The 15,008-nt window shown below is 37.7% G+C and overlaps 1 protein-coding gene across 2 annotated transcripts in view; it reads left to right on the forward strand.

The window, feature by feature from the left end:
* The first annotated feature begins 212 nt into the window (after positions 1-212).
* MOCS2 (molybdenum cofactor synthesis 2) overlaps positions 213-15,008 on the forward strand; it is a 43,877-nt gene continuing 29,081 nt past the window's right edge. The window contains exons 1-5 of one of the 2 annotated variants that reach the window (XM_079702709.1): positions 213-324; positions 3,486-3,613; positions 4,257-4,407; positions 5,289-5,412; positions 7,305-7,428. In XM_079702709.1, coding sequence (XP_079558835.1) covers positions 227-324; positions 3,486-3,613; positions 4,257-4,407; positions 5,289-5,412; positions 7,305-7,373 — 570 coding nt within the window. In that variant the 5' untranslated portion in view covers positions 213-226 and the 3' untranslated portion in view covers positions 7,374-7,428. Of the gene's footprint in view, positions 325-3,485; positions 3,614-4,256; positions 4,408-5,288; positions 5,413-7,304; positions 7,429-15,008 lie in introns of those variants that run through there. The other variant, XM_079702710.1, reaches the window with a different exon arrangement.

The following is a 15,008-nucleotide window of genomic DNA, read 5'->3' on the forward strand; positions in this document are numbered from 1 at the left end:
TTGTGGTGAATAAGTATGTTCTTCAGGATAGATATATCCTTTCTCTGCAAAATAGGAGTTTAATTAGTGATTTTGCAGATGATGCTTCATAAAATAATATTTATGTAATTTTGATTGCAGCTGAGGAGATTTGGGGTCTAACAGCATTGATACATCTAATTATACTTTTTTCCCTTCAGATTGGCTGACGTCAGAAATCAGGTGATATTTGCTGTTCGTCAAGAATATGTCGAGCTTGGAGATCAGCTCCTCCTGCTTCAATCAGGAGACGAAATTGCCATTATCCCCCCCATTAGTGGAGGATAGTGCTTTTGAGCCACCTGGGTATGTGAGATAGGTTTTTCTTAGCCAATCTTGTGGAGAAGGATCATACAGATAGTAACTTACATATGGTTTCCTTTAACTGTATACTCTTTGTAAGGCTGTCTGCACCAACTCTTGGTAAAGCAGCAACTCTTTATTGCTGCAGATGGACTTATAAATACCTATCATCTCTGCATCAGTTGGTTGTAAGCAGTTTAATGTCCTCTTGATTTGTTCATTCTATTGATTTAACATGGTTTATTGAGATTTTGTGTCGGGCACAGCGCTAGACACTGGAGTTTTAATACTCCTATTTTGCAGGAGGGAGAAGTTAAAAAACTTGTCTAAGATCACATAGCTAATAAGTGGCAGAGCCAACATTTGAACTCAGATTATTATTGGACTCTCTGTGTACTTTTCCACAAATATGCTTATTAATACTGGATAATAGCTCTCCTGGGCACAGAGAAATGTAGAAAAATTGCATAGCTGGAAAGTAAAAAGATCACTCTTCGTGAAAAACGCTTACCATTTTCCAGGTATAAAAAACAGCTTTATTATTATAGTTATATTGCTAGTGGGTCTAGGACCCGTGTCATCTTTCCATCTTTCCAAATAAAGTAAGCCACGTCTGAGTAGGATAATGTGTAAGAACATTTCTGTTTTTTAAAAAAATTTAACCCATTATTATTTTTATTATTTGTTTATTTTTTTAATATCTTTATTGGAGTATAATTGCTTTACAATGGTGTGTTAGTTTCTGCTTTATAACAAAGTGAATCAGTTCTATGTATACATATATCCTCATATCTCCTCCCTCTTGCATCTCCCTCCCACCCTCCCTACCCCACCCCTCTAGGTGGTCACAAAGCACCGAGCTCATCTCCCTGTGCTATGTGGCTGCTTCCCACTAGCTATCTGTTTTACATTTGGTAGTGTATATATGTCCATGCCACTCTCTCACTTTGTCCCAGCTTACACTTCCCCCTCCCCGTGTCCTCAAGTCCATTGTGTATGTCTGTGTCTTTATTCCTGTCCTGCCCTTAGGTTCTTCAGAACCATTTTTTTTTTTTTAGATTCCATATATATGTTTTAGCATATGGTATTTGTTTTTCTCTTTCTGACTTACTTCCCTCTGTATGACAGACTCTAGGTCCATCCACCTCACTACAGATAACTCAATTTCATTTTTTTATGGCTGAGTAATATTCCATTTTATATATGTGCCACATCTTCTTTATCCATTCATCTGTCAATGGACAGGTTAGGTTGCTTGCATGTCCTGGCTATTGTAAATAGAGCTGCAATGAACATTGTGGTGCATGACTCTTTTTGAATTATGGTTTTCTAAGGGTATATGCCCAGTAGTGGGATTGCTGGGTTGTATGGTAGTTCTATTTTTAGTTTTTTAAGGCTTCTCCATACTGAAGAACACTTCTTAGTATAGTCTGGAGAGGCAGACAGAATGAGGCTTAATTTGTCAACTGAGAAATAAATAATGTAGAAATTAATAATCATCTCTAATTGAAAACTCTTATAAGTTAGGAATGAAAGAAAACTTTCTTAATTTGATAGTGTTTTTCTCCAAAATCAAGTAAATATCATATTGGATGGCAAAACTTTGGTTTTATTAAAGAAAAGAACAAGCCAAGGATGCTTATTTATGTTTTTCGCCCATTTCTTCCCCACTCTTCTGGAGGGTAGTGCCCCAGAAGTGAAGAATAAATATTGTAAAGCCAATTGCCTGGCATGTTGATAGAGATTGGATTTTCTTAGTCCTATTATTTGGAAATAATTCTCTGTTAGATATGTATCTCAGTTTTATTTGGAAACTGTGGTCACCATATCACCACCATGATATAGAAAAATACTATTTTTTTTTTGAGTTTGTAATTTATTCAGAAAACAATGGGCTGCCTTAGGTGTGTGTTTGTGTGTGATAGTTAGAGCTGTTCTTTGGGAAGACTAGGAAGATACTCAGCAGCATTGTGTATGATTTGAGTGTGTTTGACAGGATTTGTAACATGCAGTTTTAGAATCTATGTTATTATAGAATCAAGTTGTGGGAACTCAGTGTGGTCTGAAGTTCACAGACGGTGTTTGGGTTACCTGTATCGTTTTGCAAGATGAAGTGGAAGAAGCTCAGGTGACATGTACAGGAGGTTGAAGCATCTTGGAATCCAGTAGCATCTGAATGGCTTTTTTTCAGTAGCATGGCCCTCTTATCTTAAACACAACTTCCCCAGCCCCCATGCTCTGTCTCAGAATGCTGTTTGTTTCCATAAGTTATCCCTATTTGTAATTCTTATTTATTGCTTTGTTCCTCCTCTAGCATAAGTGCCCTGAGCGCCGGAGCCAGGTCTTTTGTTTCCTGGTCTGTATCCAGTGTGTGGGCTTAGTCTCTGACCCTTAGTGAGTACGAAATAAACGCTTGATGAATGAAGTGAGAAATGCATGGCAAAGGACTTGTACAGCATCTGGTGAATAGGCGTGCAGTCAATTCCTTTATTTCCTCAGTTACTTAACTGAGGTTGTGCCTGATTATGAAATGAACCCAGTTCCTGTGGAGTCATCATTCTGTTTGCCCTCCTTTTTTGGGTAAAGAAAAAGGCAGTTCTGGGTGTGGTGCCTGGTAATCCAGTGGCTAGAGGTGATGTGTGTGTGGATGCAGGAGATGAGTAGCAATTCCAGAGTTTGGAATACGTTGGCAAATGAAATAGATTTCATTTTAAGTGATCATGTTAATGGTAAGTTCCTTTTTATACTATGCTTGATTCCTTAGGGATATTTGTAAAATTACTGAGTTTTGCTCAAATTTTACACTTGCTTTTTTTTTTTTTTTCCTGGTACGCGGGCCTCTCACTGTTGTGGCCTTTCCCGTTGCGGAGCACAGGCTCCGGACGCCCGGGCTCAGCGGCCATGGCTCACGGGCCCAGCCGCTCCGTGGCATGTGGGATCTTCCCAGACCAGGGCACGAACCTTTGTCCCCTGCATTGGCAGGCGGACTCTCAACCACTGCGCCACCAGGGAAGCCCTACACTTGCTTATTTTTATCATTCAGATCAAATCATGCCTCCTAACGCATCTAATGTAGAAAAAATATATAAATTGGAACATAGCCTATAAGTTCGGTGTTTTTACTCTAGTACCAATGTAAAGGTTTGGTAATATTTTATTTCCAGGAAAGATATAAATGAAGTTGAAGAGAAATCGAAAGATATAATAAAATTCACATCTGAGCAACTTTCAGTAGATGAAGTCTCACAGCTGGTGATTTCTCCATTCTGTGGTGCAGTATCCCTATTTGTAGGTGAGTTATAATTTTCATAGCATCTATTGACTATACAAGACAGTAGAAATTAGCAGGAGTTTCTAATGTTCAGTGTTAATAGTAAGAGGATTTTAAGATACGGAGCAGTTAGCCAAGATTACCCATGGTGGTGAGTAGAAATTTTTTTAGTTCTTGTTTTGTTTCAGTAATCTTCAAATTAACCTATGTTAAAGGCAAAAAAAAAAAAAAAAAAAAGTAGACTAAAAGTCATTATTAGCAGAGAGAATTCTGATAATCCTGGGAACATAATATTTTCCTTTTAAGGGTCAAATTCTAATTGTTACAAAGGGAATATATACTGGTTTGTCATTTGAATGTTTTTAGTAAACCTGGCTAATCAGTGTCATTTTATTTCCTCATCTTTGTGATGATTATCTTGATTTTCTAATCAAGTTTTTGTGTTTAGAAAATTTCAAAGTAATTTTTAGACAAATTGGTATGCTACTTGTCTATTAAAAAAAAAGTAGACCAAAAGTCATTATTAGCAGAGAGAATTCTGATAATCCTGGGAACATAATATTTTCCTTTTAAGGATCAAATTCTAATTGTTTTTTATTTTATTAGTGTGCTTTTTCTACTGTAGGAAGAAAGCTTATTTTGTAATTTTTTTTTTAAATTTTAGGAACTACAAGGAATAACTTCGAAGGGAAAAAAGTCATTAGCTTAGAGTATGAAGCATATCTACCAATGGCAGAAAATGAAGTCAGAAGAATTTGTAGTGACATTAGGCAGAAATGGCCAATCAAACACATAGCAGTGTTCCATCGGCTTGGGTATGATTTTCTTAATCAGTTTAAAAGTTTAAGTATAGTCGTTTTCCGCCTTTGTACTAATTCTGATTCTGGAATCTTTCATTTTCATCCTGTGTTACCCTGAGAGGAAGGTTTGTTTATCATTCTGGCAGACAGTGCCTTTAAGGCTGCTTGTTACATTGTAGCATTTGGAGAATGGCTGATGCTGTAACGAAGTCCAAATGTGCAAGATTCTTTGGCCCTGTTCCCAACAGCCTGTGCTGATGTGTGCTAAAGGCCATGAGACCTTTTCAGAACTGTTTTGTAGTCTGTACCCTGTTTATATGACAGTCTGAGATTTTTTTGATGTAAAAACCTTTTAAGGTCATTAGATTAGTTTGCTGTTTTGTATCACTAAGAAGAGTGGAGTTCCAGGCTTTGAAAAGAACCCAGCAATGGGACTAAATCTATCATCTATTAGTTATTACTTTGTTATTGGTAACTATAATTTTATTAATGTTATCAAGTCTGTTATTTACTATTCATTGCTATTTAATACTTTAAATTCTACATTATATTTATCATGCGATTAGTTTGTATTTCTAGGCATTACCTGGCACTGTGCCTTGTTTGTTTGATCAGATATTTGTTGAATCAGTGAGGTACTTTTCATCTTGTTGCCCATTCAGTAAATTTAGTGGATACATGCTTACAGATTAGTCACAAGCTTGGCACCTCCTGCTAAACGCAACTGGGATGAATTACTGTTTTCTAACTAAATGGGATGTTTAGGTAAAACAGAACTGGATATTTAGTTCTAGGAATGCTTCACTGGAATTTTTATTTTTTTTCACATGTCTAGTAGATTTTTTAACATGTAGCTTCAGAGGAGATGATGAATTTTTTCCTTCATTTTGTTAAAGCTTAGTTCCAGTGTCAGAAGCAAGCATTATCATTGCTGTGTCCTCAGCCCATAGGACTGCATCCCTCGAAGCTGTGAGCTATGCCATTGATACTTTAAAAGCCAAGGTGCCCATATGGAAAAAGGTAAGTTAGGAAAATATCTAATTTTGTCTTTGGACATGATTTTTCTCAGGAATTTTTAAAGAACAAGGAAGAAGAGTACATACAGAGTATGTACTTCCCTGACTTTATAGGATCTTGTTTTCTTTTTTTAGGAAATAGGATGTTTATGTAATAATCTCCTTTGCAAAATTTATTAAGCATGAAAAATATGTGCCCCAAAGAATGCATGGCCTGGAGAAGACCTCAACAAGTGGTAACAGTTAGAATTCCTAGTCTAGAACGTTCCAGTGGCTCATATATGAAGTATTATCCCTTATATTAGAATTCCCTTGAGTTAGAGGGTCTTTCCTTTGGAGAGCAGGAGTAATGCATGGCTATTTAGTCACTGGCTAAAATAGAGACTTCTCAAGGCAAAAGAGCCTTCTCCTAGAACTCCTTCATTTTAGGAAAAGAAAAGTGGGATATTGCCTCCTTGGAGAAAATGCATAGTAAGTGGATTTAAAAACCTAAGTAGGAAATTCTATCTTGTTTTCCGTCCATACATCAAACCCATCAATAAAAGCAAACAAGTCCCTTCTTAAATAGAGCATTCTGAAGATATGAAAAGGCCCAGCTCCCTGATTTCTCCCCTGGTGGAGTAACCTCAACAGTGGGATCACTCTGTATTCTCAGAAAAGTGTAATGACACTGAAGAGCCTCACATTGCCCACAGCATTGTGGCTGATAGCAGAGCTGAGGAATGGATTCACTGCCCAGTAGAGCAGAAGGCCAGAGTGAAGGACCAGTGGTGAGATGAGCAAATTGGACTCTGAACCAGCACCTGTGAAATTTAGTGACCATATTTTCTGGATAAAAACTGAAACCCATTGTTATAAGGGGATACTTAGGGATTAGAGGGTAGGATATGTGAAAGGAATCTGTCCTAGTGAAGCTCAGACATCTGGTTGCTTTGCTGTGAACAAGGCTGCCACAATTTTGATAGACCATGAGACCCTGGAGAGAGCAAGGTAGGAAGAGTATTCCAGAATGAATTGTGAGCCTGGCTGAAAGAGATTCTTTGCCTTGGAGCAAAGAATGGACAGCCAGCTGACAAAGTAGATGAGATGGTAGGCCCCCCAAATAAGGGAGTGGGTAGGAGTTGGGGGTATACTCTCATTGTGATGCTTCAAGAACTGGCTGGGCTTTCTATTTACTTCTCTGTCTGTAGAGGGTGGGAGGGTGTACAGGTGTTCAGAGGACAACTGAATTAGGATTTCTATCCCTGCAGAAATAGAATCTGACTAGAGAGTGAGAAGAGAAAGTGATATATTCTTATTCCCCTTCTGTCCAAAAATTATCTGAATTCTAGTCTGGTTCTGGTTTCAGCCCATGCTTTGAGATCATCTGTGATACAGGCAAGGGATGGGCAGGTGGGTAGGGCACACACTTACAGGGTGTTTGCCACCAGCATGCAGCTCAGACCTGTTTAGGAACCTTTGTGGTGGTCTCTTAATTTCAAAGCTAATGGAAATATCCCTTCAGCCTTTGGAAACGCATATTTAGAAATGTGGAAGTAGTAGGTGTGTCTGGAAAGAAAAAATGTTGAAAGACCTTCCATTTTCCCTACATAAGCTTGCCCAGGCTGTCTCCTGTCATGATCCCAAGTGGAATTAATTGTTTATTCCTTTCTGTGTTTGCGCCTTGTCTTGTTAAGGCTTCTTGTCTTTCGTTTCTCCTACTCGACTGAGTCCTTGAGTGTAGGGAGCATGTTTATTCGTTTGTTTGCTCTCAATGCCTTATGCAATGGCCATTGGATTGTTAAAAGAGGAGCAGATATAAATAGTTGTGATATTCATTTGCCTGATTTATTCAGATATATTTGCATTTATTAAAATGCTCTCCTTTAAATTCTTATTATGGTTCTGCTTTTTTAGGAAATGTATGAAGAATCATCATCATCTTGGAAAAGAAACAAAGAATGCTTTTGGGCAACCGATGATTAAACCACTTAGGTTTTTAGAGTCTTAAATTTTAAACTTGGTAAAGTCTTATCTTTGATCATGTTTTGATTTTTCTTCTCCAGAAGATAGTTTACTGAACATAAACTCTTAACATTACACCAGTGGAACAAGAGAGAAAAAAAAGCAAAATAAATGAGTGTTTAGGATGAGGGCTTATTCGGGAACTAGAGATAGAGGAAAGAAAGGCTTTAGGGAAAAAATGGAAGAATAATTTAAGTGTAAGGAAAGATGCCTGTGGTAGACATATTATTCTATGACTAAGCTCTAACTGTAACTTGACTTACATTGAGGTGTGGTCCCTCCTCAGTGACTGTCTCAGAGGCTGCCCCAACCCCCTACCCCTATGCCCAGTGATATCATTGGTGTCAGGGATGCGTCTTGGGAATGTAGGCGGAACTGGAAGGTGTAAAAAGTCCTTATCGGTTACTCTTGGTATGATGTATTTTTAGAATTTATATATTTTTAAAATAAGCTAAATAAACATGATTTTAAAAGTTTAAAAGCAATATCCTGTTTTTAAAAATTCAGTGATAATACCTAAGATATTTCATCATATGAAGCTTTCTAGTATTTCAGAATCAATAATCTTACCATAATACTTACTATATCTTATTAGTTATTAGTATTGTATCAATATATAAATTAGCATAAAATTGTTGTAAAACAAGGCAAGCTAGCAACAAGGGTGCTTTGTGTTATAATGTTAGTTATAAAATTGTACCCACAACCAATTAAAAAGGGAAATTATATGATTATTTGGTAAAGTATTTTCAGATAGTTTTTTTTAGCTTAAGCAGCATTATCATTAATAAAGTTATGTTTTCTGCAAAATCTATACTAAATAATGGTCCAGGTTTTTTTGTTTTTCTTTTTGCGGTACGCGGGCCTCTCACTGTTGTGGCCTCTCCCGTTGTGGAGCACAGGCTCCAGATGCGCAGGCTCAGCAGCCATGGCTCACGGGCCCAGCCGCTCTGTGGCATGCGGGATCCTCCCAGACCGGGGCACGAACCCACGTCCCCTGCATCGGCAGGCGGGCTCTCAACCACTCCGCCACCAGGGAAGCCCAATGGTCCAGTTTTTGCTTGGTCGACCTGTATACTATCTTGGTAGATCTTAGATATAAGTTCCATAGAGTTCTTTTTTCTTTTAAATTGAAGTATTGTTGACTTACAATATTTTGTTAGTTTTACATGTACAGCATAGTGATTTGGGGGGTTTTGCATATATATTCCATTGTAGGTTATTACAAGATTTTGGTATAATTCCCTATGCTGTACAGTAAATCCTTGTTGCTTATCTGTTTTATGTATAGTAGTTCGTATCTGTTAATCCCATACTCGTAATTTGTCCTTCCCCTTCATTCTCCCCCTTTGGTAAACATAAGTTTGTTTTCTATATCTGTGAGTGTTTCTGTTTTGTATATAGATTCATTTGTGTTATTTTTTTAGATTCCACATATAAGTGATATCATATAGCATTTGTCTTTCTCTGACTTATTTCACTAAGCATAAGATTCCATAAATCCATCCATGTTGCTGCAAATGGTGATTTTGTTTTGTGTGTGTGGTGAGTAATATTCCATTGTATGTGTATGTGTGTATATGTCACATCTTCTTAAGCCAGTCATCTGTTGGGTTGCTTCCCTGTCTTGGCTATTATGTAATCAATAGTGCTGCTGTGAACATTGTGGTGCGTGTATCTTTTCGAATTAGAGTTTTCATGTTTTCTGGATATATACCCAGGAGTGGAATTGCTCAATCATGTGGTAGTTCTATTTTTAGTTCTTTAAGGAACCTCCATACTATTTTCCATAGTGGCTGCACCAGTTTACATTACCACCAACAGTGTTCAAGCGTTCCTTTTTCTCCACATCCTCTCCAGTATTTATTATTTATAGACTGTTCGATGATAGCCATTCTGACTGTGATAACTCAGTGAGGTGATACCTCATTGTGGTTTTGATTTGCATTTCTTTAATAATTAGTGGTGTTTCATGTGCTTGTTAGTCATCTGTATGTCTTTGGAAAAATGTCTATTTGGGTCTTCTGCCCAATTTTTTATTGGGTCATTTGTTTTTTTGATATTATATGAGCTGTTTATAAATATATTTTTGATATTAACCCCTTGTCAGTTGCATCATTGCAAATATTTTCTCCCATTCTGTAGGTTTTCATTTTGTTGATGGTTTCCTTTGTTGTGCAAGAGCTTTTAACTTTCATTAGGTCCCATTTGTTTATTTTACTTTTTATTTCTTTTGCCTTGGGAGACTGACCTAAGAAAATAATTGCTGAGATTTATGTCAAAAAATATTTTGCCTGTGTTCTCTTTTAGGACTTTCATGGTGTCATGTCGTATATTTAGGTCTTTAAACCATTTTGAGTTTATTTTTGTATATGGTGTGAGGGAATATTCTAATTTCATTGTTTTACATATAGCTGTCCAGCTTTTGCAACACCACTTGTTGATGAGATTGTCTTTTCTCTATTGTACATTCTTGTCTCCTTTGTTGTGGATTAACTGACCATAGGTGTGTGGGTTTATTTCTGCGCTCTCTATTTTGTTCCATTTATCTATGTGTGTGTATTTGTGCCAGTACCATGCTGTTTTGAGTACTGTAGCTTTGTAGTATAGTCTGAAGTCTGGAAGGGTTATACCTCCAGCTTTGTTCGTTTTTCTCAGGATTGCTTTAGCAGTTCTGGGTCTTTTGTGGTTCCTTATAAATTTTAGGGTTTTTTTGTTCTAATTCTGTGAAAAATGTTATGGGTATTTTGATAGGGATTGCACTAAATCTGTAGATTGCTTTGAATGATTTTTTTTTTTTTTTGTATTTCTGTGGTATCAGTTGTAACTTCTCCTCTTTCATTTCTTATTTTGTTTATTTGAGTCCTCTCTCATTTCTTCCTGGTGAGCCTGCCTAGAGGTTTTTCACTTTTGTTTATCTTTTAAAAAAAACCAATTCTTGGTTTTACTGATCTTTTCTATTGTTTTTTGATCTCTATTTTATTTATTCCCTCTCTGATCTTTATTATTTCTTTCCTTATGTTGACTTTGAGCTTTGTTGGTTTTTCTTCTAATTCTTTTAGGTGATAAGTTAAGTTTTTATTTGAGATTTTCCTTGTTTCTTGGGGAAGGCTTGTATCACTATGAACTTCCCTCTTAGAACTACTTTTACTGTATCCCATAAATCTTGTAAGGTTGTTTTCATTGTTGTTTGTCTTCAGGTATTTTCTTATTTCTTCTTTGATTTCATCATTGACTCACTGGTTTTTTTAAAACCATGTTGTTTATTCTCCGTATCTTTGTGTTTTTCTCGTTTTTCTTTCTGTAGATGATTTCTAGTTTTATACCATTATGTTCATGAAAGATGCTTGATATAATTTCTACCGCCTTAAATTTTTCGAGGCTGTTTTGTGTCTTAGTATGTGGTCCAGCCTAGAGAACATTCCATGCATGCTTAAAAAGAATGTGTTTTCTGCTTTTTTTTGGATGTAGTGTCCTATACATATCAGTTAAGTCCAGCAGGTCATTTGTGTCATTTAGGACCTCTGTTGCCTTATTGATTTTCTGTCTGGATGATCAGTCCTTTGATATCAGTGGGGTGTTAAAGTCTCCTACTGTTACTGTGTTCCTGTCAATTGCTCCCTTTATGTCTGTTAGTATTTGCTTTATATATTTAGGTGCTCCTGTATTGGGTGTGTATATGTTAACAAGTGTAATATCCTTTCCTTGTATTGATCCCTTTATTATTATATAATACTCTCGTTTGTCTTTCCTTATGGCCTTTGTTTGTTTGATTTTTTAAAAAATTTATTTTATTTATTTTTGGCTGCGTTGGATCTTTGTTGCTGTGGGCGGGCTTTTTCTAGTTGCAGCGAGCAGGCTTCTCATTGCTGTGGCTTCTCTTGTTGCGCAGCACGGGCTCTAGGCGCGTGGGCTTCAGTGGTTGTGGCTTGCGGGCTCTAGAGCGCAGGCTTAGTAGTTGTGGTGCACGGGTTTCGTTGCTCCGTGGCATGTGGGATCTTCCTCGACCAGGGCTCGAACCCATGTCCCCTACATTGGCAGGCAGATTCCCAACCACGGCGCAACCAGGGAAGCCCCTGGCCTTTGTTTTAAAGTCTGTTTTGTCTGATATGAGTATTACTACCCCCAGCTTCTTGTCATTTCCATTTGTATGAAATATCTTTTTCCATCCTTTCACTTTCAATCTGATATGTCTTTTGCCCTGAAGTGAGTCTCTTTTAGGCAGCATATTGCAGGTTCTCATTTTTTTATACAATAGCCACTCTATGTCTTTTTTTTTTTTTTTTTTTTTTTTTAGCAGGTGGCAATGCCCAAGCTCAATGCAGGAGAAAGTGCTGCATTAAGGGGAGCTGTGAGAGGTCAGGTTAGAAAGATCCGTGATGTGTAAGACTCTGAGCACCACACGGGAAGTCCCGTGGTTTCTGATCAAGGCAGTGTCCTGGTGGGAATTGTTTTAGGAAAGCAAATACAGTGGTTGCTTATAAGACGTATTTTATTGGAAGAAATCGCAGGTAGGAAAACCCTCTGCGAGAGTAAAGTAACAACCCCTGATGGGAAAATAAGGATCCGCATTATGAAGGCAGCACCTCGAACTCACCACCGCCCGCAAGCCTTTCCTCATCCTCCCGTCAGAGGGAATCTCCTCTTTAAAGCCCCATTTTCCTTATGTTTAAGGGTTGCTCACGAGGCAAGGATATAAGCAATAACTGAGATTAAACAGCCATAATGCAAAAGTTATGTCAGCACAGACGCCAAAATAGGAAGAACCAAGAGAGACACGGTCCCATCAGGATCTCCAGGCACCACCCCCTCCTCTATGTCTTTTGATTAGAGCATTTAGTCCATTGACATTTAAGATAATTATTGATATGTATGTACTTATTGCTATTTTATTCCTTGTTTTCCAGTTCTACTTTGTTCTTTTTCATTTTGTGGTTTGGTGAGTTTCTTTTGTAGGATGCTTGAGTTCCTTTCTTTTTGCTTGTTTGTGAATCTGTTGTATGTTTTTGATTTGTGGTTACCATGGAGTTCATGTATGTTGATCCATAACAATATCTACTTGCTTTAAACTAAGTTACTCAAGTCCAAACACATTCTAAAAGATCTACATTTTTTACTCCCCTCCTCCACATTTTGTGATTTTGGTGTACTATTTTACATCTTCATGCTTATTCTTTTACTGCTTATTGTAGTTAAAATCGCTTTTACATTTTCTGTTTCTTTTTTAATCTATGTACTGATTTATTTAAGTGATCTTCAATCCTTACTTTATATTTGCCTTTCCTATTGCGATTTTCCCTTTCCTATAGATTCTTTTTTTCCATTTAGAGAAGACCCTTCAGTATTTCTTATAGTGTAGGTTTAGTATTGCTGAATTTTTTTACTTTTTGCTTGTCTGAGAAATTCTCTGTCTCTCTTTCTATTCTAAGTGATAGTCTTGCTGGGTAGAGTATCATAGGTTGCAGGTTTTACCCTTTCAGGAATTTGCATATATCATGCCACTCCCTTCTGGTCTGCAAAGTTTCTGCAGAGAAATCAGCTTATAACCTTAGGGGGGTTCCCTCGTAACTGACTCTTTTTCTTTCATTACCTTTAGAATCCTCTCTTTATATTTAACTTTTGCCATTTTAACTATGACATGTCTTTTTTTTTTTTTTTTAGTTTCTGCTTTATAACAAAGTGAATCTGTTATACACATACATCTGTTCCCATATCCCTTCCCTCTTGCGTCTCCCTCCCTCCCAACCTCCCTATCCCACCCCTCCAGGTGGTCACAAAGCACCAAGCTGATCTCCCTGTGCTATGCGGCTGCTTCCCACCAGCTATCTACCTTACGTTTGGTCGTGTATATATGTCCATGCCTCTCTCTCGCTTTGTCACAGCTTACCCTTCCCCCTCCCCATATCCTCAAGTCCATTCTCAAGTAGGTCTGGGTCTTTATTCCTGTTTTACCCCTAGGTTCTTCATGACATTTTTTTTCCCTTAAATTCCATATATATGTGTTAGCATACGATATTTGTCTTTCTCTTTCTGACTTACTTCACTCTTCTGTATGACAGACTCTAGGTCTATCCACCTCATTACATATAGCTCAATTTCATTTCTTTTTTTTTTTTTTTTTTTTTTTTTTTTTGTGGTATGCGGGCCTCTCACTGTTGTGGCCTCTCCCGTTGCGGAGCACAGGCTCCGGATGCGCAGGCTCAGCAGCCATGGCTCATGGGCCCAGCCGCTCCGCGGCATATGGGATCCTCCCAGACCGGGGCACGAACCCGTATCCCCTGCATCAGCAGGCGGACTCTCAACCACTGCGCCACCAGGGAGGCCCTCATTTCTTTTTATGGCTGAGTAATATTCCTTTGTATATATGTGCCACATCTTCTGTATCCATTCATCCGATGATGGACACTTAGGTTGTTTCCATCTCCGGGCTATTGTAAATAGAGCTGCACTGAACATTTTGGTACATTTCTCTTTTTGAATTATGGTTTTCTCAGGGTATATGCCTGGTAGTGGGATTGCTGGGTCATATGGTAGTTCTATTTGTAGTTTTTTAAGGAACCTCCATACTGTTCTCCATAGTGGCTGTACCAAATCACATTCCCACCAGCAGTGCAAGAGTGTTCTCTTTTCTCCACACCCTCTCCAGCATTTATTGTTTGTAGATTTTTTGATGATGGCCATTCTGACTGGTGTGAGATAATATCTCATTGTAGTTTTGATTTGCATTTCTCTAGTGATTAATGATGTTGAGCATTCTTTCATGTGTTTGTTGGTAGTCTGTATATCTTCTTTGGAGAAATGTCTATTTAGGTCTTCTGCCCATTTTTGGATTGGGTTGTTTGTTTTTTTGCTATTGTCCTGCATGAGCTGCTTATAAATTTTGGAGAGTAATCCTTTGTCAGTTGCTTCATTTGCAAATATTTTCTCCCATTCTGAGGGTTGTCTTTTGGTCTTGTTTATGGTTTCCTTTGCTGTTCAAAAGCTTTGAAGTTTCATTAGGTCCCATTTGTTTATTTTTGTTTTTATTTCCATTTCTCTAGGAGGTGGGTCCAAAAGGATCTTGCTGTGATTTATGTCATAGAGTGTTCTGCCTGTGTTTCCCTCTAAGAGTTTGATAGTTTCTGGCCTTACATTTAGGTCTTTAATCAATTTTGAGCTTATTTTTGTGTATGGTGTTAGGGAGTGATCTAATCTCATACTTTTACATGTACCTGTCCAGTTTTCCCAGCACCACTTATTGAAGAGGCTGTCCTTTCTCCACTGTACATTCCTGCCTCCTTTATCAAAGATAAGATGACCATATATGTGTGTGGGTTTATCTTAGTGGAAATGGTTTCAGTTTTTCACCATTGAGGACAATGTTGGCTGTGGGTTTGTCATATATGGCCTTTATTATGTTGAGGAAAGTTCCCTCTCTGCCTACTTTCTGCAGGGTTTTTATCATAAATGGGTGTTGAATTTTGTCGAAAGCTTTCTCTGCATCTATTGAGATGATCATATGGTGTTTCTCCTTCAATTTGTTAATATGGTGTATCACGTTGATTAATTTGCGTATATTGAAGAATCCTTGCATTCCTGGAATAAACCCCACTTGAT

Source organism: Hyperoodon ampullatus (assembly GCF_949752795.1).
Source record: "Hyperoodon ampullatus genome assembly, chromosome: 4".
Lineage (NCBI taxonomy): Eukaryota > Metazoa > Chordata > Mammalia > Artiodactyla > Ziphiidae > Hyperoodon > Hyperoodon ampullatus.